Source organism: Carettochelys insculpta, chromosome 1, assembly GCF_033958435.1.
Source record: "Carettochelys insculpta isolate YL-2023 chromosome 1, ASM3395843v1, whole genome shotgun sequence".
Lineage (NCBI taxonomy): Eukaryota > Metazoa > Chordata > Testudines > Carettochelyidae > Carettochelys > Carettochelys insculpta.
Genome location: NC_134137.1, coordinates 360232174 through 360257877, shown reverse-complemented (window position 1 = coordinate 360257877; position 25704 = coordinate 360232174). Strand labels below are relative to the sequence as shown.

The window sequence follows — 25704 nt, the reverse complement described above, 5'->3', positions numbered from 1 at the left end:
GTCCTCATTCCACCAGGTTTCTGTGTTGCCTATTATGTCAATCTCCTCCTTTGATATGTCTGTGCTTTTTTATCTCAGGCAGATTTCTGGATCCTAAAGAGAGTCCTGTCACCAATAATAGAAAATAAATAATAATAATAAATACCTCAAGAATAGCTCTGTATAACTTGTAAGATTATCTCTTACAGCAGCAGAGGTTGGTCCAATAACAGATACTATCTGACCCATCTTTTCTGTCTAATAACCAGTATGGCTTCAGCAACAACTTAAACATCAATACCATTTGTAAGTTTGTCATTTTGGTTACATGCAGCTAAAACGAAAGACATTTGGTTTATTTTGTTGTATACTTTGTAAACCACAGCCCTGCAAAGGCCCACAAAGAAAGTGGTTTTTGATCAATAAGCTCTGAAAACATAAGAAAGCATTGTGGGTCCATGTTGTGCTCTGAGGGAAAAGAACTACATCATTTTTCACCCTCATTTTCATATGAGACTTTTCCATACAGTTACATGGTGTTGATTGAAGAAGTAGGAACCATGCACTCAGCAGATTTTGAATCCTGGAGCTGAACAACAATAAGAATACAAATAACTGTTGTACACTGCTGGAGGTACCTGTGCTCCTGCTGAGCTTTGAGGCTTCTATCCCCCTTTGAATCTTGTTTGTATTCTTGTTGCTCAGCACAAAAGGATTCAATGTCTGCTGAATGCTCGACCTTTCCTCCTTCAGTTAACCACATCTAGTCATGTGGAGAAGTCTTATTCTTTAAAAAGAGTTCTGAGGGGATTTTGATTTTTTTGTTTGTTTTTTGCCTCAGAGTTACAAGTAAAATATCTAAATAATATATATAAAATGTCTCCTCGCCCTCCAAGGTGCTTAAGTCACTGTGCTACATCAAGAAATCATTTAAAGTGTCTTTGCGAACACTAAAATGGAAGATCTTCCTGTTAGAATTCAATATTTAATTAAACCTGACCACATCACTTAGAAGTAGGTAAATACATTTGTCCCCATTCTGCAGATGTGCAGTGTGAGTCTCAGTATATTTATCATAAACCAAAGGTTGCACAGGAAGTTTGTGTTGGAACCAAGCTTTAGGACCACATGGATCAGATCCGTAGCTGGTGCAAATCAGCATAGCTTCACAGGCATTGATGAATAGGGTCCTGCTAAGTTCACAATTCTGAAAAATATGGCACAGACCATGAAATAAGCCCATCCACGTGCAATCTGATCTCGGGCAGGGGAGGGACAGAACGTGTCCTTCCTCTGCATGTCTGTTATTGGGAAGACCACACCTACCTCCACAGACAATGCAGAAGTGAGGGTGATCACCTTTACTTACGTATGGGAGCAACCACAGAGATGGGCTCTGGGCCGCTACCTCCTGCGGCTCTTACCTGAGCTTGGGCAACCTAGCTCTGAGTCTCTTCCCGACCATGGCTCCTGCCCAGGCTTGGAATGCCAGGCTCCAGGTTGCTGATCCCTCTTGCTCCTTTTGTGGCTCCTGCCAGTGCTGGGGGTACCTGTGCTCCAGCTGGGCCTCGGGACTTCTCTCCTCTTTGAATTGTGACTGGGCTCAGGGACCTGGGCTGGGAGCTGCCAATTCTCAGGGCTCCAGCCAGGACTCAGGGCATCCACCTATCCCTCCCCATTGTTCTTCCACCAGAGGTCCTGCTTGGGCTCAGGGGCCAGGCTCATGATTACCCCCCCGCGCACACACACTGGGATGGACTCGAGGTGCCTGGGCCCAGAGCTGCTGCCCCCCTTCTGCATAGCTCCTATTCAGGCTCTGAGGTAGATTCTCACTGTGTTCAAATTGTCGTTGCTCCGTTCGCTATAGCTGAAGCTAAGAAAATTGCCAAATCTCCATTGGCTTAGCTATAACAATTTGCACCAAGAATGTGCCTCTCAGTGTAGAATGAATAGGTGGTAGTTGGTTTCTAAGAAAGTGGTGGAGTACCTGAAGAACCAGGTGCAAATGTTATTTCTTATACTGTATATCAATGATCTGTTTTGAACAACTTGATATGATACCTTTTGTCATGTTCTGTACTTTTATCTTTGGATGGCTCTGTTCTGCTAGCTGAAACTGTGTGGCATGATGCTGTCAATTATAGCAGATTAATATGGCCATAGCTGGAGCATTTCAAATCTGCTGCTGAAAATCACTGGGCAACACTTTTTTCCAGATGGACTGACACATTTATTTAAGTACAGAGCACTGTACTGCCTGTTGACAGCGTATCTTCTATCACTGGCAAGCCCAGTTTTCCCTTCTTTCAGCTGTGGTTTATGTATCTGTTTTAATTTGTTTGACCCTTCACTCTTAGTTCACCAAACCAGAATTATGGCTGAGCTGTCTAATCATTGTATGCAATGAACGCAAATCGCAAATCAAGGCTGTGGTACCTCCCTGTAGCGAGTCCAGCATTGCTTAGTTATAAATTCATTTTAGTTGATTCCAAGAATAATGGTTCTTTTATCTTCCTTTTTAAACCAGTCCAGCAAGGATGGCCTTGTAACTTCGGACCACAATGCTCTAAAATCCTATTCTCAGGTGAAGTCAAAGGTGCTATGCCAAAATGCACCTGCTGAGGATCTTATCCCCAATCTTACTCCAATATTTAATGTACCATATGAAAAATTAAGGGTGCACAAATGTCTGAAAGCTTGGCGACTATGTTTATTATATTTTATTTTATATTTTATTATATACAGTAAACCTTTAGTTATTCAGGGGTTGTGTTCGAGCAACCCCCATGTAACTCAAATTTTCATGCCAGTCGAGGGGAGGTGGGTCCTCTGGGCTTGCAGGACCTGGTAAACTGACCAGCCCATCATGTCTGGTCAGTTTCCTGGCTCCCAGAGTGGCTGGGAGCCAGGGGCAGCATGGTTCCATTCTCCCTGCCGCTTGCAGGACTGGAAAACTGATCAGCTCATGACTGGTCAGATTCCCGGGTCCTGCAAGCAATGAGGAGAAGGGAACCAAGCAGCAGCCTCATCTGGGGTTGCATCTGGGGGTTGGGCTGGGAGCCCAGTTGCTTCTCAGCCATGGAGCTGCAGGGTCTCCCTGCCCCCTGGCCATGGACCTCGTGACTGGCTCTGCCAGCTTCCAGTAGCAGGGCTGTGGGGTCTCCCTGGCTCATGGCATTGACACCCCCGCCCCCAACAACTCCTCTCATGTAAATGCTAGACACATGCATTTCACATGCGCATATCTTGAGGGATTACTGTATTATTATAATATTTAAATATATTAATATTATAATAGAAAATTATTATATAAATATGTCATTATTGCTGTGGGTCTTAATCTTTACTGCAGCCTGCACCCCTTTGGTTCTCAAAATATGTTCTTGCACCACTTATCAAAAATCAAATATGTTCTTGCACCCCTTATCAAAAATTGAAAATGGAAATGGGGGGGAGCTATACATTTTTAAATACATGTTAAATATATGTAAAATAGTTTTATGTTATTACTCACCACAAATAATAGTACAGTAGGCATACAAAAATAAGCAAGTACTACCCAGAGATGTTGCAGAGTTTTGCTGTGGAAGTAAACTGTAACCAGCGCACTAACGGTTAGTGGCTACCTTAATTCAAACAAACCTGCTGCACTGCCACATCATCATCTGTGCATGCATTAAGAAATACCCTGCAATGTGGCGGTACACTGTATTTTGTAGCAAGATAATTTCACTACAATTAGCTTAAAAACTTGAAAATAAATCTTTTTTGTATGTTACAGTAACCATTAAAAATATAATGTTAATAAATAAATAGGTTTGATGAAACAAAGTAGTCATACTTACATGCCTGTGCTTAATTCGTGTTTTCAGTGATTTACCTTCTAAAAAAATCTGGCATGTCTTGCGCTTCCAGAAAGGGCATCACGTATCCCCAAGGGGGTGCATGCACCCCAGGTTAAGAATCAGTGCATTATTGTGTTCTTATAATATATTATATATTTCATATTTATTTTATATTTTATTATGAAGTATGGCTCCAAATTAAATATATGAAACCCAGATTCCCTTTTAATGTAATTTTCATCTTATAGTTAGAGAAGTAGTCGTGTTAGTCTGTATCTTTACAAAACAAATAAACAGTTATGTAGCAATTTAAAACTAACTAATTAATTATTTTGTTAGTCTTTAAAGTGCAACATGACTGCTTTTTTCTTCATCTTGTGATTATGAAATATTTTCACTCCTTGTTCCCAGCATGTGGTGGAAAAGATACTTAAATTATTCTCAAGTTATTTGAGGTGCTAAAAAAAAATTGTTCAGGTCATTTTGGTTCCGGATGCATCTCTTCACTGTTCAGTAATTGTTCCACATTTTTAATTTCTAAAAGACAATTAACTATAGTCCTCTGCCTGTTTTGTAGAATGAATTACATCTCCACAGCTAAACTTTAAAAGAATCAATAATCAACAGTCTGTAAGATTCCAAAGTTCTCTTTATGTAATTGTTACTAATTAGCAGTGGTCTTCTGACTTTGAATATAAAAATACCTGCAAGTTTTACAATAAATTTGTAAAATTTAAAACAAATATATATTTCTTTGTTTGAAATATCATTTGTTCTCTTTCTTACTAACATTCCAGTGGCTTAAATCTTTTTCTACAGCTATACCTCTTGTGCTTTGATTCTGTAACATCTCACAAGCTAAACATGGTCCTTCTAAGGGTATATCTACACTTACTGCACATCTGACATGCCGCAATCGACAGTGTGAAGATATGTGAAGACATGGCAAAATTGATCTCTCTGGGCTAAGCCATTGACCTTGGTATTCCACACTATTGTGTGGAGTAATGGACATCGGCACAAGCCCAAACAGCCCATATCTGCACCAGGGAACAAGGTTGATTTTGGTATGTTGATTCTAGCTATGCTAGAACTACATATCTGGGATTGACTTTGTTCTCTAGTGCAAGCCAGGCCTTAGTCAATACATCAATAGGAGCTCTCTAACAATCCCTACTTCCTATAATGCTGAGAAGAACGGTTCAGTGGATAAGGCAAATAACCTAGAGTTTGGGATGCAGTTGTTTGATTCCCTACTCTGCTATTGACTTCCTGGGTGACCTTGGGGTAATCACTTAGACACTTTGTGCCTCATTTCCCCATCTATAAAATGCCCACAAGCAGACTCAAACCTGGAACTTCTGGAGTTTAGTGCAGGTGCTTCTACAGCTTGAGCTAAAGGCCAGCTGGCTCTCAGCTTAGGCTGCAGAGGACACTTAGGGTGCATCTACTCTAGCAAGTACATTCAAAATCCAGGTCAGAAGACCGCAGTCTTTTGAAAGAACCCACGGAACATCGACACAAACACACCAGGCTCTTTCAAAAGCAACTTCAAAAGAATGGAGGAGTTCTTTCAAAGTTGGTCCTCTGTTCCCGAGGTGGGAAGAGTGCCCTCCTTTGAAAGATTATTTCAAAAGAGAGCAAGTGTAGATGCTGTGCGGCCTGCTCTTTCAAAAGAGAGAGTCCTCCATGGTGGCAATCAGCTGGCAGGGGCAGTGCTGCTCACAGCACAAGCAGAGCTCTATGGCTTCATTGTCCAGCCATGTTTAAGGAAGCAGGCTCCCAGAAATCCTCAGGCAGGAAGCTGAGAGCATACAGGCAATGCATAAATGCAATGCTCCAGGCACTCCATCGCCCTCCCTGGCACCATGGCCAGTGCTCCCAACCCCTGCCCACCCCAGTTGCCCCCCAAGGACACTGGGGAGCCCTCCCAAGATGGAGGCCGAGCTGTGGGACCTCCTCACCCTCTGGGCAGACAGAAAGGTACTGCACCAGATGGGGGTCCAGCTCAGGAACAAAGCAGCAATCCAGTGCCTCACCTGGTTCAGGTGTGGTGACCCTGGCCAGTGAGGCCCAAGATGAAGGAGGTATCCCAGGGCTACTGCAGGGCCCGGGTCATGCCCAGGCAGTTGGGGCAGTGCCCACCAAGTTGTCCCTTTTATAAGGACCTGGACCGCCTCCTTGGGCCCAAGGAGGCGGGACCCCCAGCTGTGCTGCTCGACACAGCAGACTTGGGGACAGAGCAGGAGCCCAAGATGGAGACTAAGGGTGAGGACCATCCCAGGCCTGTGGCCAGCACCAGGCATCCGTGGAAGCTGGAGACCACCAGCAATGATGAGTGTTCAGGCGAGGGACCCCTCATCGTTGACATCCCGTCCGGGCCATCCAGCCAGGCCCCATCCACCTGTGCCTCACCCGACTACCTGGAGGGCCCCAGAGGTAGGTGGTGTGTACACCAGATACCTTGGGGACTGGGGAGGGAACATCTGGTCCTGCCCATTGTGGCCACAGCCCTGGTGCCTGTGGACCCCAGATGGCTGCACTCTCTGGGTTAGGGGACCGGGGAGTGATGTGTGGCACTCAGCATCACACGGATGGGACAGCACCACAGGCTAGCCTGCCATGGAGGGACCAGGGGGCAGCGGGGGTGGGGGGCAGCACACTTGGCACCCATGCAGGGAACTCTGGGACATGGGCATCACAGTGTCCCCAGGGGGGTGGGGGCCACAGGGTTCAGTGCCTGGGACTAATGGCCCCTTCCCCTCTCCCCTTCTATCTCCACAGCTCCTGCAGCCAGCAGCCTGACCAGCCCCACCACCGAGGGTGAGGAGGAGTGGCTCCGGCCTGCTGCCAGGCTGTCCACTAGCACCACCAGGGTGGGGAGGAGGAGAGGGGGGATGCTACCCACACAGCAGCACTGCAGGATCTTACCAGCATGCTGCGGGAATGGCTAACCATGGAGCGACAGGCCTGGGACTGGGTGGTGGTGAACCTCAACATTCTGACTGGGGCTGTGGTCAGCTGCCTGGCCCCAGCTGCTGCCCCATCACCACCCACTCCCACAGCTTCCTCTCCCGCTCCAGTCCCACCATCCTCCATCTACCCATAACACAGTCGCCCTCCCACCTCCCCGCCTCCAAACTCTCCAGTTCCCCAGTCAGCCTCCTCCCCTCCAACCTCCCCACTGCTCCGCCCTCTGAACCCACCCCCCCAGTGAACACCCCCAATGCCTAACCTTGCTATGCCCCTACCTGCCCATACCGCCAGCCCTGGCCTGGCCCCAATGGGGCCCCCAAACACCGGGGGGAAGGGGTGGGCAACGGGGATCCTGCCCATCAAGCCCCCTGGAGGGCTAATGCTGCCCTCTTCCAAGGAGTCCTCCCCAGGCTCCCAGGAAGCCTAGCTGGGGCCACTCTGCCCCTGTAAATAATTACCCCCAGCCCTCGTTACCTGTTCCACCCACACACTGCATCAGCAGCCCACCCCTCACAAATGGCTCATGCTTGGCATCGACGAGGTTGTGCAGTATGCAACCGGCCCCGACCACTCACCTGCACTCACTTACCTACAGCCTCACGTGGGAGGCACCTAAAGCACCCCTTGAGGCAGCAGAATGCTTGCTCAACAGTATTGCGGGCCCAGTTCAGCCACTCATTAAAAGGGTCCTGGCTCAGCTGGGAGTGCCCTGTGTATGGCCTCATAAACAAGGCCTGCAGGGTGTGGGCCACATCCACCCCAATACAGGGCAGCATCGTGGTGTCTTTGACTGCCAGTTCCTGATGGGGGGATGAAGGTCCTCTCGGCCATGCGGTGGCCCAGACCCGAGTTCCGGAACACCCTGGCATCATAGGCATGGCTGGACCAGCCCACACAGATGTCCTGGAACCTGCCATTGGCATCAACGAGTGCCTGCAGGACCATGGAGTGGTAGCCCTTGCAGTTTACATAGGCCCCACAACTGTGTTCCGAGGCCCTGATGGCAATGGGGGTGCCGTCCAGGGCCCCAAAGCAGTTGGGGAAGCCCAACTTTTGGAAGCCCTGCATGGCGTTGTCCAGGTCCCCAAAGCATATCAGCTGCCTCAGGAGCATCTTGCTGATGGCCCAGATGACCTGCAGGGCTGGGGAGGGCATGCTCATGAGTGTGGCCTGGGGTGCAACATGCATACCCATCCCCCTCTTCGCCCTGTCCCTGGCAGGGAATGCCCCACCAGTCCCTGCTCCTGTCCCTGGTGGGGGATGCCCCACCAGTCCCCAATGGTGCCCCTTGCTAGGGCGCCCCCTGTCCCATGGATACAGTGTGGGGGTGTGATCTGGCCATGGCTTACCTCGTTGAGGACGGCTCCAATGGTGGCCCTGCCCACCTTGAACTGGTGGCCGATGGATCGGTGACTGTCTGGGGTGGCCAATTTCCATAGGGTGATGGCCACCCTTTTTTGGAGTGGGATTGATGGCCTCATGCGGGTGTCACAGTGCTGGAGGGCTGGGCCTTGGTCATCGTGAAGGGCTGGGCCTTGGTCATCCACTGGTCTTCGCCCCAGTCCTCCAGCACGAGCCAGTCCCACCAGTCACTGCTTGTTTGGAAGCCCCGCAAGCAGCGGATGACCTGGGGGACTGGGTGGGAATGTTGCACCCTGAGGACAGCCTCCAGGAGAGTGGCTAGCTGGGTAGCCACCCGGAGCCACTGGTGCACAGCGGCCAGGACTGTGGCCGGTGCGCCAGCCACAGCCTCAATGGGGGGAGGGATGTGCTCGGGGTCCACGGGGGCCCAGGATGCCTTCTCTGCTCACTCTCCCTGTATGCCTGGGGACAGGTTGATGGCCTTTGGCATGTGCAGGCTGAGGCGTGGGGTGGTGGGTCCCTTTAAAGGGACAGTGGTCGGTGACCCCAGAAGGACCCTTCCCATGATGCTTCCTGCCCCTGTTCTTTCAAAAGAGCGCTCTCGGACTTGTAAATGCTCTCTTTCGAAAGTGTGGTGAGTGAAGTGCAAAAGGGCAATGTGATGTGTGGACACTAAATTTCGAATGGCTGTCTTTCGACATTTGCTTTCGAAATATGTCCTTTTGAAATTTGGCTGTAATGTAGATGCAGTCTTATTCTTTCTCTGTGAAGCGTTCTAGGTACCACTACATGGGACGGTTAACCACACCTAGGTGTGTGGGTTACAATAGCACTTCCTAATCTTGTGTGTGTGAATTGTGAGATTAAAGCCATTAAAAATTGTATGACCTTCAAGCGCTATGGTGAAGGAGGCCAGGTAAGTATCTAACATGTCTGGCTGGGATAGGTGTTTACAGAACACCCAAAGAATAGGTGTCATAGAGCTAAGTCTGAAATATGGGTGGTTTGCATTGTATGTCAGGCGTAGTTGTTGGCAGGTTTCTCCCCATCCCCATTTTATGGGATTGAAAAAAAATACTGCACCCACATAATTAAGTGCTCTGCGTCTTTCATGTCAAAGACATCATGCGCTTTTGGAATGGTGCTTTCTAAAGTTTCATTTGATTTTAAATCTAAAAAAATGATAAGCCTTGGGACTTTCTCATTCCCAATGCTGTGCTCGGTTCTCTAAACCTTGCTACCAATCTACTGACTATAATGCAACAGATGAAAGATGCAGGAAAAGCTATTTGATGCAACTGTGAAGGGGAGTGTGTGTCTGTGTGCAAAATCTTGGCCCCATGGAAGTCAGTGAGTGTTTTGCCATTCATTTCAATCATGCCAGGATGTCACCCTGAGAGCAGAACGTAATTCGGTATCATGAAGAACTATGCATGGGAGTGTATCGGTCTTCTATTCCACTTGGAATACGACTGTAGACTACGTAAAACATAACTTGTTTCTTTTGTATACATTCAGGAAGAGTATTTATAGCAAAAAGAATCTTGGAGGAGTCCTTGGGGAAATAAGTAACATCACAGCATGCACAGGCTGTTAGCTTCAACTCTTAACCCATCCAAAATCCCATAGCCCTTTGAAGAGGACAGGAGTTTTATTAATTCTTCAAATAAACATCCAGGACTCAAAAATAACAAGGACCTTACTTATCATTCTGTGTGTAGAACAGTTGCTTGGTGCATCTGTGCTTTGATTAGAGGTTTTTCTGCCTCCTTTATTTTACTATTTGGCTGTTGTCGCGTAGAGTGCTATTGTTTCTGTATCCCTCTAACTGATTTCCTTTGAGGGAGGAGATCTCTGTTAATGGATTTCTCCAGAGCATCCACTCTCCCATCCATTCTTTTATCAGCCAATTTCTCCAAAAAGATGGAGAGAGAATCAGGGTGTAACTTTTGGCCAAGCAAAAATTACAAGAGGTTGTAAAAACTGTGCTGATGTTTAGGCTGGAACACTATCATTTATGCTGGAAAATTCAACCATGAGAATATTAGCCTATCGTCAAACGCCAAGCATCTTTCATAGCTGCATACGCTGAAGGAACAGGCTTTATCTTGTAATCAGTTTTCTCACATATGCTTGTTCTTTGTATTTCCCTCCTACTTGGTATACCTTGGATTTCTATAGCCTAAGATACAATTAGGTGGATTAAAGCAGTATGCCCATCTCCCCATTGCTCGTTAATCTTCCATTTATGAGGTGATTTGATTAAATTCCATTAGACAAAGGCACAGGAATTGTCTGTATCTTTTTAATATTTATGAAACATCGCATCCTTTCAAGTAGGTCTCTATATATTTAATTGAATGAACAGGTTTATTACAGACTGCTGTACCTTTCAGTTGATTAGAGTCAGTGTAAAATATCAGCAATGCTTCTGGTTATCAAACTTAGCATGCTAAAGTTGCCTTTCATCTATTTGTAAAAAACATGAAACATATGTTTGGCATACTGCCACTGCCATTAAGAATAAAGGGAATGAACACTGTTGTCAAGTATAGTTGACATAAGTAAATTTCTGAGTGTTTGTTTACCCTGTGAACTGTATGAAATTATTTTGTAATAACATCTCTACTTTCGAGGCATCCTCAGACTATAAATAATATAAGTTGTAGTGGAAGTGAGCATATCAGTTAAGAGCTAACTGCCAAGAGGAAAGAGAGCCTGTGCTGTTTTGGCTTCCGTATGCTGTATTAAGGCAGACAAACATACTTTTTCTTTTTTTAAGGACTTTCCCTCTTGCAAGTCATCTCTTTGCCCACCCACACTAGGAGAAGGCCTGGAAGGCTCTGTAAATACTGGAGAATTAGTGAAATGGTGACATCACTAGAGACAAAAGTGAAATGTGAGGAATTTTTAAGGGAAAGGATTCATAAAAGAGTCTTTTGGTTTTGTTTCCTTTTTAGGTACCCCTAATTATTGTCAATATCCAATGAACATTTTAGTGAACGAAGCTTGTGTTAAGGGTCCAAGGTCCCTACTTCATTAGTAACATTTCAGAGTTAATAAAGTGCATCTTCTGAAATCCCAAATAAAGCCTGCAGCAAAATGAGGGAAGAACAGAGTGGAACACTTGATATTTATAAGGCTGAAAAAACTCTTGATATTTCTAAGCTTTAAAATCTCATACAAAAGCAAAAGAACTACCCTTTTAGGTCTTTTTTCATACATCATAAAAGACAAGCAACAGCAATGAATAGCAAGTCCATTATTTTTAACTCAACCTTTTAATGATGAAATGTAATATCCATTGAAACTCTATTTTCTCATACTTTCCTAAGCAGATTACTTTGAATGTGCTCTTAGCCAAAAGTCTTATTTTATTTTATTTTATTTTATTTTATTTTGGGATAATGTTTTAGAAAAATATTTGCAGGAGCTTTTGAATTACGAGTATAGTGTTTGACTGAGCTATTTCAGCTGTCAATATTGTACATGTGTTGCTCTAAATTCAGTTCAGTAGAGATAGTTGGAAGACCAAAGAACAAGCCAAACTTGAAATAAATTGGTGCCGTAGCTTTGAAGTTTTGTTTTAAATCTTTGTGCATATGCAACAGGATTTTATGTTTGTTTTATTTTAACTGATTGAAAGTATTGCTTTTTCCCAAATTTCTGCCCAACAGTGGCCAGCCAGCAATATAACTGCACCAGTGCAAACTCCTCGATCAAACAGAATGAGCAACTATATGCTTATACCAGTTGGCTTGTACTAGTGCATTTTACCTTAATTTTTGAAGAGTAACCTGCAACAGTGCTAATAGTGATATCTTCTACACTAGAGGTTTGCAGTGATGTAGTTACACCAGTGGCCAAGTGTAGTCAGGGCAATCTGCTATGTGGACAAGGAAAAAAAGCAGACCCTGAGTGTGCTAGTTTTTAAATGAACTTTTGAAGTCTGAATTACTGTAATAATCTAGAAAAGCATAAGTAAGTAATTATGGGATTAGGAGTCCTGCCTGTCAGTCCCCTCAAAGTATTGGCAACATATTTTTTAAATTATATAGCCAGACACTGCAAGGCCTCTATGAGCTCAGTTCACCAGTGGATATGTACCAGTAATTAATACTTACAGTTTACAGAACCACCTATTGGCAACTTGAATCATTGAGTCTTCCTGCCTGGAAAATGGATGGTATGGGATGTTGGTTTTGTGTAAACAACTAGCCTTCTCCTTCTTGATTACCTTACTTGACATATATTTATATTTATATATAACAGCAGTTGTGTACAACGAGTTGATTCAATATCTTGTTTTTGAGTTTGACACTTGGTTTTCTCCTTGCATTGTCTGGAGCCTCATTGTTATAACTGTAAAACTGAAAGTTCAGAGCAAACTAATGTTAGCATGTTTGTGCTTCATCTGGAAGAGACTGGAGCAGCAGGGACGGTGCCAGCTGGAAAAATGAGTTGGCAGACTAAAAAGATTGCAAAATAGGGAGTAGCAAAAATAGCCTCCAAAAATAGATTGGGTATAGCATATCCTGGGGTATCATTTGTGCAGTCCTAGTTTTTAGATTATTTTATTCTTAATAGGGGTTATATGGCTCCAATAAATTACAAAAATAAACAAAATCATATAATTTTAAGTTGAAGCCATTTCGGAAAAGAAATATTTTTAAATTATAAAGGCATAATTTTTGCAAACTGACTTAGTTTTGTGTACAGGTTGAACCTCTCTAGTCCAGAACATTCTCATCTGGCAAAATCTGTAATCTGCCTTAATTTTAGTTAACTGGATGACCACTTATCATGGGAGTGGACAAGCTTCCTGTGGTCCCATAAAGTTTATTTACAACCGCCAGTTCTGGCTCACAGTGTTCTGTGCTGTTATTTAGCTGTAACTTACACCTGTAATTTACCAATATCTTCCAGAGCCCAGTAAGCAGTGGAAGTGTTGGTAATGTGCTAGAAAATATTGACCTCCCATCACCTGGCAAATTCTCTTGTCCGGCACTGGTCAGGTCCCGACTGTGCCAGATGAGAGAGATTCAAGCTTTATTTAAAAAAAAAAAAAAGATTTTACAAGGTAGTAAAACACGTGCAGTGATAAGATTTTTTCCATCGCTAATTAGTAGAGAAATGTACACTGCCATTGACAGTAGACCAGGGTACATTTAGAAAGGTTTCTCTATTGTTTTAGGTAAAGTTGGAAATAATTCATTTAAACACTGTGAGTTTGCACTGGTGAAGCTTTTGATGCCTAATTTACATTTTATTAATTGCTCTTGTGAAGATGTAACAGAAGCCTAGTTCCATCCTCTGTTCTTGACATTTTTATTCTCATTTCCTTCTCCTGGGCATTTATCTTTTTTATGAGCTTTTAGTGTGTCATTCTTGCTATCAGTGTGTGGCAGCTACACTTGTCAGCTTACATCATATGGCATTGCCAATTAATTTTCTTGATTTGACATAAGAAACAACTATATGCTATATTTCAGTGTCTTCTCTGGTGATTCATTAACAGGAGAATCTAATCCATACTGTCACTTATGTAATGGGGAATAAAGAACTCATACTTTTTTTTAAAGAGAAAGGGCATGGTGTTTTTACCATTGGAACATCTAATTAAGAGTGTTTCTTGTATATCAAAGAATTATACTTCAGCAATCTCTGATGTTGAAATTATTCAGTGTGATTGCTTTTTCCAAAAACTTGTAATTCTTTTTATAACTTTTATATGTATTCTCTATGCTATGTTGCAAGCATGTTGTCTGAAAAATTCAGATTCACCTACAACTTTAAATCTTACTATGGGATGAATCACTGACTAACAATAATTTTAAACCAAGGTTTCACCTTGATTTATAGTTCAAAAAAAGAAAGAAACTGTTACATGGACTTGCAAAAATTTCCAACTGAAAAATTCTTCCCTGCTTACTGAGCTATTTTTGAGTAGAGAGGGCAGTTTTAGAATCATACTTCGTTAATTCTTTCTGTCTTTTAAATGCTGACATGGTGCTTGGACAAAATGATAAAAGGGATATTGTTACATCTTTAGAGATGCCTGTGTAGTTTTTGTTTAAAACAGACAAACCAAATGTATACAGTTTGAATATAGCATGCTGATCACGATAATTTCTGTTGGAAATATTTGTATTCCTTTGTATTCACAATCTTAAAATTAGAGCATGAATTAAGAATATTTGATAAACAATATATTTACATGTGACTTTTTATATATATGTATGTATATTCAGTGAGGTAACACTTCTAGAGATTATTTTAGTGAATTAGGATTAAATAAATTAAAATGCAGATAATTGCTCATGTTTGTCATAATCTTGAAAAAATAGAATGCTATACATTGTGTGCCATTACTCGTCTTCTCTCTTTTTTTTTGTGCATATTAATATAATCTGCCCATTTGCTACAAATGTGCTTTGGCCTAATGGAATATCACAATTAAGTGAGAATCTTGAAATTGCTTAGAATGCATTTATATACAAAGCACCAAGCAGTGAAGAGAAAATACTACCTTTTTTAGAATTATTCAATGTCGTATTAATAATTATGTCTTATATGCTGTTTATTTTAACAAAAATCTGGGGGTAATTTGGGGGTTTCAGTATTTGTGTAGATAGCTGTGTGACTGTAATGCCTTAATATTGTAATTCTTCCTATATATTTGAAAAAGAAATTGCAATAGTACTTGTCCTCATTCCCTTGGCTGCTGTTGCTTCTTGGCTTGTCAAATATCTTTGTTGTTTTTAGATGTTTTGTGCTTGTTTGTTTGTTTGTTTGTTTTTGGTGAGCATATAAGAAAGAACATTATAGGGGCTCTTTTGCATACTTGGCTTAATCTAATTCTTGACTCCCTCCCTCCCCGCATCCCTCTACTCTCTGATTTGCTCACCTTGATAATTTTTTTTCTGCTTTGTCAACCTTGATTACTAATTTTGGTTCCCTGTGCCTTAAATATTGAGTCTCTTCTGGTATGGCTATGGTCTGAAAAAGTGGGTGTGTCCCATGGAAGCTGATCACTGAATAAATTATTTTGTTAGTCTTTGACATGCTACTGGACTAGTTTTTCGTTTTGATAGTATATAGACTAGCATGGCTTTCTCTCTGTTATTAGTGAGGAAAGGACATGTTTAAGAAACAAATCCTCAATGAAGATATGAAGGTGGTTAGGTCCATGGTAACCTTTGTTTTCCATAAGTTCTGTCTCCTGCACTCATCACTATAGTGGAACACAGCTGTTGTGTCAGGTCATGTTGGGAGAGGGAGAGATTATGCCAGCCCTTTTCCCACCCAGTGCAGGACTCAGCCCAGACCCTCAGTGAAGATGCCCTCACACTGTGCCAGCCCCAGCCCCTTCCCTGGCCAGCATGGGACCTGGCCCAGCCCCCAACAGAGCTCTTCCTCTGGGCAGCTCATGGCCCAGCCCACACACTTTGGATGTGTATTACAACAAGTTTCTGTCTAGAACTTTCTTCCAACCCAACTTCCGCTTGCAGGTAAAGCTGAAACTGAGCCTCTAGTTTGCTATAATTTGTATTAGTTATCTGGAGGTCAGCACTGTGGCCTGGCCTGTGACTAATATTGCAGGGTTCATGGTTCTGGCTAATCACAGATGGAAATTGTGAGGGAGGAGGGCTTGCCAGTATGTGTGCATCTGAAAGAAAGAGGACCCTACAGCTGCTGACTGATTTAATGATAGGAGGACAGATAGCATTGGAAAAAGCTCCTGTAGAAGCAACAGGTTCTTCAGAGAGCTTCCTGTTTACATAAACACAACCGTAATAAAAGTAGCACACTGAGGGAAGGACTCACTTAAATGTATGGTAGATGTTTTGCTCGTTTTGAGTTTTATATCATGAGGTACATTGTAACTCACCAGGGTGTAACTTTTGAGATGAATTACCCCACTATCTTCATCTGAAACTCCGGAAATCACAAAGCTGTATTTTTAAATGGCTCCTTCAGGTCTTTAGGGTTTATGGAAGCATCTACAGATTTATATGCATGGACCACCCAAGCACTTAATAAAATTCTCTCCATACCTAAGTTTGTTTAGAAACTTACAGGAAATTCCTTTTATTCTCAGCCCCACATAAAATGTGTTAGTAAAAGCTTTCAGTGATTGAAGAGCATATTTAGCACTGTATTTCCTTTGACAGGCACCAGAAAGTGTCTGAAAATGTAAGTAACATATACTGGCTTTGTAATAAAACCTAGGAGGCAGAAAGAACACTATAATCCATTTTCAGTAGAAATTCTGTATTGTGTGGTTGTTGTTGACTGGGGATGGAGTGGTAATGACCAAAAGTGTAAATGCCTGAATAAATATGAACATACAAATATATACTCCCTTTAATTTCCCAATATTTGATGAGAATTACATATAGCATTTACCACAGTAAATCTGCCTGGAGGCAGCTGGACACATGGCTGCAGGCTCCCTGCTGCATGGCCAGAGCCGCTTGGTCGCACACAGCTAGAAACACCTGGCCACGTGCCTGCAACTGCCTCACAGCCAGAGGCACCTCGCTGCATGCAACCAGAAGCTCATGGCTGCAGCTGCCTCACTGTAGATGGCTGGAGGTGCCCCACCGCATGGCTGCAGGTGCTGTGCTGCGTGGCCGGAACTGCCTCACCACATGCGGCTGAAGGCGCCCTGCCGCTTGGCCACGGCCGCTTCACTGCATGCAGCTAGAGGAGCCACTGCGTGGCCTGGAGGAGCTGTCGCCGGATCTCCTATGTATGCATGGTGGCTCCTCCAGGCTGCACCAGTGGTAAGTCCTTTAATTTGTTTTGGAGGGAACAATGATTTTACGGACCCCAGTGGATTTTGGGAACAATACGGGATGTCCATTGTTTCTGATGTCCACTAAATCGGAGTCCATAAAATGGAGGGTTTACTGTGTGTGAATTGGTGAGGAAGTGCTATCTGTTCCCTCCATTGTATTCGTAGCTGCATCATTAGGGAACAATAGCTGACATCTTTTCAGAGATAGTAAATAGCTCCCAGGCTTTTCAAATAAAGTCATGCATTGTCTTCTATTCAGGCTAGGGCCTGTACATTGAATAAATCATCAAAACTATGTTCTTCCAGCTCTGTTTAAAAGAGAACAATAGTGTAGTGTTTTATTGATTACATTTTCAGGGGCAGATTGAATTGAGGGCTTCTCAAGGCTCCTGAATCCCATGTCATAAACAAAAGAGGGGTTCAAGAAAAATTAAAAAAAAAAAAGATGGATGTATTTCAGTGGAATTAGCAGGAAAGAATGTTCTTGCCTATTGTATGATGATAAATTTACTTTTCTTTCCCTGTCCATGTCAAGTGGAAAGTAGCAACAGAAGTACATTGAAGAGTCAATCTCCAGAGATCAAGGACTGTTTTTAAGAGGATTTAGAAGTAAGCTAGTTAACTAAAAGTCAATGTTCTGCCATTATCATCAGTAGCTCCTTCCTCTTACAATGGTGTGCTTCAAAAGATAAGGCAAACGATTCTAGCAAATGTCCTGTCTCAGTTGGCCTGGACATGACAACTTTATTAAATGTCCATTTTAGGAAGGTTTTTTTTTTTTTTCAAAACAACAGAAAAATAAATGAAAATATGCTATAGGTTATATAAGAAACACATTTGGGAAGCCACTAAAAATCCAAATTGCACTATTTAAATCATGGTCTGTGGATTCAGTGTCTCTGGAGGGAGTTATTTAATTCTCTTTCTAATGAGTTGATATCTTGGAGGGGTGGGGGAGAGTTTGAGGAATTCTGGGGGTTTTGTTTGTCTGTTTTTTATAAGCTGGCTTTTTTTAAGGTGGAAAGCTTCGGAAGCATTATTCTTAGTAATTTGACAAGAATCAGCTATCAGAGGCTTCAGTTTGAAATTGCCTGTTAGTAGTTGTATGCTACCTGAGAAATGGTAGATCTCATTGTCAGCACATTTTGGCATTTTTGCCTGTTTAAAGTAAAGGTACATCCAGCAGCAACTGCAAAGGAAAGTTTCTTGAATAAATACAAATTTTGAAAGTCAGGATCAATGCTAAAATTCCTTACAATTACTTCTTCAACTTCCTGTTTGTAATACGAGCTTATTGTTTAATAATAAACAGACAAATAGCAAACATCCTCCAAAAAATGGTGGTTCTGGTATCTGGGTAAGAGCCTTCTTCCACTGGATTTTACATATGTTCAAAGCACATGATAAGCTGCTGTGGTCATAGTGACAGAGCAGTAGTAGTAGTAGGCATCCTTCAGTCTACGTAGACTATGGATCGCGCCCTTTATAGTTTCAATTTAGGACTTCATTTACAGCGTCTACTGTGACTATGAAGACCCACACGAGAGTGACAGTCCTTGCTGCATCTCTTGCAGATGTGGTGGGTGTCTGGGAAGTCCTTAGTGTGCTTTCTGTGCACTCACTTATCCTCTGCTAGCTGTCTGATCCTCATCTTGCCCTTCTGAAGGCCCTTGTGTAACCCCTGCCTCCATCTGCTGTGGTCGTCTGCTAGTTCTTCCCAGTTGTCCAGCTCGATGTCTACCTCTCTGAGGTCTCTCTTGCAGACATCTTTGTAGCACAACTGGGGGCGTCTGGGAGGTCTTTTGCCAGAGGCTAGCTCACCATACAGGATGTCTTTTGGAATCCTTCCATCATTCATCCTGTGGACATGGCCAAGCTAGCGGAGTCGACACTGCCTGAGGAGGGTGTGCATGGTTGGGATTCCAGCTTGCTCCAGGATGGCGGTGTTGGTCACTCTGTCTTTCCATGTTATTCCAAGGATGCGACTGAGGCAGTGCAAGTGGAAGACGTTCAACCTCTTTCCCTGGCAAGCATACAGGGTCCAAGTCTCACTGCCATAAAGGAGGGTGCTGAGGATGCAGGCTCTGTAGACTTGCATTTTGGTGTGAGTGTACAACTTGTTGTTATTCCACACTCTCTTGTTGAGTCTGGACAGAGTTGTGGCCGCTTTTCCGATCCTCCTATTTAGCTCAGTGTCCAACGACAGGGTGTCAGTGATGGTGGACCCAAGGTAAACGAACTCGTGGACGACCTCTAACGTATAGTTGTCAGTGCTGATTGATGGAGATTCAGCAACATCCTGACCAAGTACGTTTGTCTTCTTTACGCTGATGGTAAGCCCAAAGTCCTTGCATGCTTTGGAGAACTGATCCAGCAGTTTTTGAAGCTGGTCTTCTGTGTGAGACACTACAGCAGCATCGTCTGCGAACAGCATGTCTCTGACGAGGACTTCCCGCACCTTAGACTTAGCTTTCAGCCTTGCAAGATTAAACAGTTTCCCATCAGATCTTGTGTGCAGCAAGATGCCCTCTGTTGAAGATCCAAAGGCATACTTCAGGAGGAGTGCGAAGAAGATCCCGAAAAATGTCGGAGTAAGCACGCATCCTTGTTTGACGCCGCTCCTGATTCTGAAAGCATCCGATAATGCGCCTTCATATTGGATGGTTCCTCTCATGTCTTTGTGGAACGACTGGATCATCTTGAATAATCGTGGAGGACAGCCTATCTTGTGGAGCAGTTTGAACAGACCATCCCTGCTGACCAAAGCAAATTAATAGGAAGCTGATGCAAATTGAAGTGCACAATTGTGTGAGCTATTTCTGCAATTTAAAGTTGAAACAATCAAGGTATTAATTTCTGGAATGGAGAAAGACTTGTTTTTGAAAATGTGACAGTAAAGATACTATTTGTATTGTTAGCAGCTTTCTCCCAGGTTTTTACTGCTATAAGTGAGGATGAACTGAGCTGCTTTTGCTGTTCCAATTTAACTCTACTTATCAATTCCTGTTTTCAGGCATTCACTCAGGGAACAGATGCTGCCCCCCCCCCCACACGTACACTAGGTTTTCCTTATAAATTAGTCTCTTCTAAATTTGGAAAAATGTTATCTTAAGGGAAAGTACCATGTGTATTCTAAATTCTGAGAGTAGGATACAGGGTGTTTTGGAATCAATCAACTTATGAATTAAAAAAGAGGCTTAACATGACTTGCATAGCACCTTTTTTCCACGAGTATCTGAAGTAGAGAAGTGGGTGTGCCATATAAAACCATAGACAAAAATCACAATTCACAGGGATCTTCACGCCAAAACTTACACCGACTTCGTTAGAGCCCAGATTCCACTGTTGGTGTTAAATCATGTAAGTAAGGTCCAGGAGAGGATCACTGCACAAATTTTAAAAAATGCATTACTAGGACTTTACAAAGATTGCATTGCTTTATTAAGTAATTATACAGTTGGATGAGACTGGCTTCAAAAACATAACTGCACAATAAACATTTTTAAAATAATACCCAAGTACTTACTGTACCTGAGGGAAATGTTCTTCTTTCTCAAGTAAATATATATTTAATTACATCTGTTATAAAGAGACCAGGTATACAGTAAATGTGTATTGGGGACAGGGAATCTGGACAAAATGAAATTTAATTTCATATTTCTACAAAAGTCTGCATCTCAGAAGAACAGAAAGTACTTTTAAAACTTTAAAAAATAAGTCTATCTCTGAATATACAGTGCACCAAATGTCTTATTAGCCTTAAAAAATACCTGTGGGCTACAGTTACGCTAGCAAGTTTTGCAGACAAAACCCCAGTTTTGTGGACAAATCTTGTGGAATATCCACACACAAAATGCATTTTTTCAACAGTTTGTTGACAAAACTCAGTACTTTTGCCGGCAGCATTTTGTGTCTCAGCCATGAGGTATAACGCTGCTGTCAGTAGATTCTGTCAACAAAAAAGATGTGTGGACGCTTTAGATGGGGCCTTCTCTCAACAGACAGAGCATCTAGAACAATGGGCATCCCAGCCTGCTGTGGTTCCGGATGCCTATTTTGTCCAGAGAGCAATTGGGCCACGCTGTTGACAGAGCAGAGCACTCTTCTGATCGACTTTTGTGCATGGCCGCACTCTGTCAACAGAAGTCTTGTTGGGGAATTTGTTCCGACGACTTCTGACAAAGATTGCTGTAGTGTAGCTGTAGCCAGGAAGTTTAATGTTAGAAGCTGATACTAACTTCAGATATTGTACAGAATATTTATTCTTGATTCTTCTCACCACTGTAGCTTATAAAGATTTGCAGAGCAGTGACATTTCTTTGTTGGAAAGATGGACTGACTTTATTTCATCTACTTTGAATTTCCTATGGACATTTCTGTAGAAACACAACAGCAAGTTCTTACTAAAAGCAATAGTCTTAATGTATTTTTTCACTTCCGATATATTTTTTCCCTTCCCCCACACACCCTTTTTGCATTCATTTTTAATAAAGCATGTATCACTGTCATCTTCGTCACCTATGTTGTTCACTCTTGAAGCATTATTTATGATGCCACCATACAAGAAAAAGAAAAAGCATTAGTGACCAACTTCTACATGAAACCTTGCTCTGTGCTGAGAATCTGGATGCCAAGCTGCTGTCTAATGTGATTGAGATCTCTTCGGAAATTAAGTGGATTGAAAACTGATTAAAGCATGGTAACATAACTCAACTTCATTATTTGTTCAGGTGATTAGCTCTGGAGCATAGTATTGTTCATAAAGCCCCTACGATCTTTTGTCCCCATGAAGATACAACATGCTAATATAAATATTTGCAAAAGCAACACAAGCATCAGTCCCGGACAGCCTTGTGAATACGAATTTCCATGTCACTGGCTGCTTGGTGTTTACTGCTGATCATGCTTAAGCATATGAATTTGTTTGTATCTCAGGTTCATTGTGGAATTGACCCTGCTCATGAATATTAATGTCCACAGAATTGATCTTTCTGTGAGTGTTCCATAAACATGAAATCGTGTTAATGTGGAATAATAAATCCTGTCTTGGTTGCTAGTCCCAGCTCAGTTTTACAACTCTAATGTACTTTATGTCATTGTCTGTCTTTTTCATGGATTCCATCTTAAATAATAGAATTCAGCTTGAAAGGGAGACCTTTGCTACATTTTCCTATGACTTATGCATCCTTTTCAGTATCACCTTGTTTTGTCTCATGTTTGTATCTTCTGACTAAATAGATCTTGTGGTTACCTCCTCAAATTTACAAGCCCTTTAACTGGAATCAAGAATAGAATGACCTGCTAGAAACAACATAATTCATAGTATCCAAAAGAATAAGAATAATATTTGTATACAGATGAGGCAGTGGGAAAAAAACAGTATGAGAATATTAATAGTTTTAAGGAGTAGAACTGTTATGTCCTCAAATTTACTATCCGGTTACTTAAACTGTATTCTTTCTAGATTAGCTGTTACAGTAAACTTGGCATTCCATCATCTGGAACTCTCAAATAATCAGCATTTTAACCATAAGTAAATTTTAGTTATGTTTTCCATAAGTACAGAATAGTGAAAGTAAATACAAATAAATATACAGCAAATACAGTATAAGTTTACAATGTATAATACTACTGTTGGTAAATAAAGTGCTCTGCATGCATTTTTGTTTGTTTCTGAACATCTAATCTTGTTTTTCTTTAGTGTTGTGCATTGCTAGAGTTACCTCTCTATTATCTACAATATTTGACTATTTGGCGAGCTTCCAGTCCTGGGGCTGCCGCATATGAAAGCGTTTACTGTGTAATATGGTGTCCCTGCACTCTATTGTCATTGTAAATTCTTTTAAGAAGTGATGCTAATTATATAAATACTTAACTTTGTAATGTACCAAATGTGTTTCCTCTTTTACAGCTACAATAGTGTTAAATGAACTCAACTGGACTGGAGCATTGGATGATGTATTCAGAAAGAACAGAGAAGAAGACCCAACTTTGTTGTGGCAGGTTTTTGGAAGTGCAACTGGCCTAGCCAGGTATTATCCAGGTAATACCATGTTTATAGCCAATAATCAAATGCAAGTTTATAATCACATAGCATGTCTCCCAGAAATACAGTAAGTTGTTCCGTTTGTTTATCAAAGCAATCTTATGATGATTAAAGGTAACATAATTTTCTCAGAATAAAATTAGAGATGGCCTGGTTCTCTTCTTAGTTACTCTACTGTAAATTAGAAGCAATTCTGTTAACTCAGTGAAGTTGTTTTAGCTTTTAAAAGAAGTCTTGTGGCACCTTATAGACTAACATATTTTGGAGCATAAGCTTTCGTGGGCAAAGACCTGCTTCATCAGGTGCACCTCTATAGCTTAGGCTATGTCTACACTATGGATCTTACAGAGGCACAGCTGTGCAACTGTGAAGACTACAATGTTACTCTGTGATGATGTTAGAGAGCTCTTCCACTGGCATAGTTAAACCACCCCCCAAAATTTGTCAGTGTCTCTGTCAATGAGAGATGTTCTCGCATGCACTGTCCACACCAGAACTTTGGTCAGTGAAACTTATGCTGTGCAGGGTTTGGTGTTTTTTCCCCACCAACAGTCTTGAATGACAAAAGTTATGCTAAAATTCCTCATTTACATTAATCTTTCGATGTCTGTGCACAAATTCAAGGTTTATGGGGAGTAAACAAAGAACTGGAAGTATTTTAGTACATAAACTAAATTATGACTGAGTTAGCATTACAGAGACTTGGTGAACTAGATAACTTCTTGAGAATTCATCTCTTATATAATCCTTGTGTTCTCTATTAATATGTATGAAGTCAGGGCTTATTGAGCTCAGGGGACTATAAGGAGATCTTGTAAGGAAGAAGTGGCCAAGAAGATACATGTTTACAAATATTTGTCTGCTAGACTATCACCTAAATCTGAGAGAGACTCATACAAAACATGCATTATTGAGCAGCAACTGAAACTTCAAGAGAAAAAAGAAAACATATTAGTGAGATTGAAGGAATTTACTGAATACAAGTAGAATTCTCTTAGCTAATAGTAGTCACTGCCTGCTGAAATACACATTCATTCAAATGTGAGGACATGCAAGCTACGATTTTAAGTCGCTTCTTTTCTGTTTTAGAAACAGGCAGTTGAGTGGAGTGGGAAGCTGTGTTTGTTGTAGCACATCACTAATTCTGGCATGTGCTGAGGTCCTGACCAACATCTGACTTAACATTCATAGAATCATAAGGTTGGAAGGACCTCAGGAGATTATTTAATCCAACCACCCGCTAAAAGCAGGACTAATCCCAACTACATCATCCCATCCAGATCTTTGTTAAGCCGGGGTTTAGAAAGCTCTAGGGATGGAGATTTCACCATCTCCTTAGAAAGCCCATTCTACGATTTCACCAGCCTTCTAGAGAAAATGTTTTGTTTCTGGTATCCAACCTTGACCTTCCCCACTGCAACTTGAGACCATTGTTCCCCTTTCTGTCACCACTGACCAGCCTCTCTCCATCATCTTTGGAACCGCCCCTTCAGGTAGTTGAAGGCTGCTATCAAAGCCCCCTTCAACCTTCTTCAGACTAAATAAGACCATTTCCCTGAGCCTCTCCTTCTGTGTTATGTGCTCCAGCCCCCTAATCATTTTTGTTCCCTCCAGTCAGTGGCCCACTGATATGAGGGGTGCTCATGTTATATGCCACAAGAAGGGATCCTAGTCACCCCATTTTATGTATAAATCAGTAGTAGTAGGCATCCTTCAGTCTGCACAGACTATGGATCGCGCCCTTTAAAGTTTCAATTTAAGACTTCATTTACAGCGTCTATTGTGACTGTAAAGACCCACATGAGAGTGACAGTCCTTGCTGCATCTCTTGCAGATGTAGTGGGTGTCTGGCAAGTCCTTATTGTGCTTTCTGTGCGCTCGCTTCTCCTCTGCTAGCTGTCTGATCTTCAACTCGCCCTTCTGAAGGCCCTTGTGTAACCCCTGCCTCCATCTGCCGCGGTCATCTGCTAGTTCTTCCCAGTAGCAGCATCCTATTTAATATCACCAACCATAGGTGTTCAAAAATGTGTCAGTTTCCAAACTATAAGGTGATTGGTATAAAAAGCATTATGTTTGTTTGGTTTTGTATAGTGTGAAGGGTTTTTTTCTTTCTTTCTGTGTTTTGAGGCTTCATTGTGTACTCAATTGTTATTTTCACGTACACTAGAAATCCATTTTCCTGAGCCTCCATTATCCATTTGTCCATATTAACCAGAGTGGGACTGAAAGCCATGACCCAGGTGGCAGGGGTTGAGCAACAGCTCCAGGCAGTGGGGCTTCTGCTGGTAGCCCTGAATGGAGGGGCTCAGGTTTTTGCTGAAATCTGAGCCCCACTGTCCAGGACTAACAGCCCAATCTCTGCCCATCCTCTGAAGCATCTGATCTGGTCCCCATCCCAGTTAGATCAGATAAGTGGGCTTCTAATGGGGTATATTTTCAGCAGTTGCCAGAGTTAGAAATTTCCTTTTTTTCAATGAAAACTTATATCCTCACCTAATTTGTTTATTCCAAGTGCTGGGACTTTGCATAAAATAGTGCAAATGGTGACACTGTCTTTTAGAAGCTTATGATACATTCATGCATAATTGAAAGAGTTCACTTCAGATATCATCATTGAGAGAAGATGGCATTGATCAAGTTTAACATGTACTTTGGGAGTAAATTGCATCTCCTTTTGAATTGTTAGTTCATCT

At 42.3% G+C, this 25704-nt stretch overlaps 1 protein-coding gene across 3 annotated transcripts in view; it reads left to right on the top strand.

Annotated features, from left to right (window-relative positions):
* Positions 1–25704, top strand: part of CACNA2D1 (calcium voltage-gated channel auxiliary subunit alpha2delta 1) — a 720757-nt gene that overhangs the window by 487850 nt on the left and 207203 nt on the right. For all 3 annotated transcript variants that reach the window (XM_075017407.1, XM_075017399.1, XM_075017417.1), the window contains exon 7: positions 22877–23008. In XM_075017407.1, the coding sequence (XP_074873508.1) occupies positions 22877–23008 (132 nt within the window). The remainder of the gene's footprint in view (positions 1–22876; positions 23009–25704) is intronic.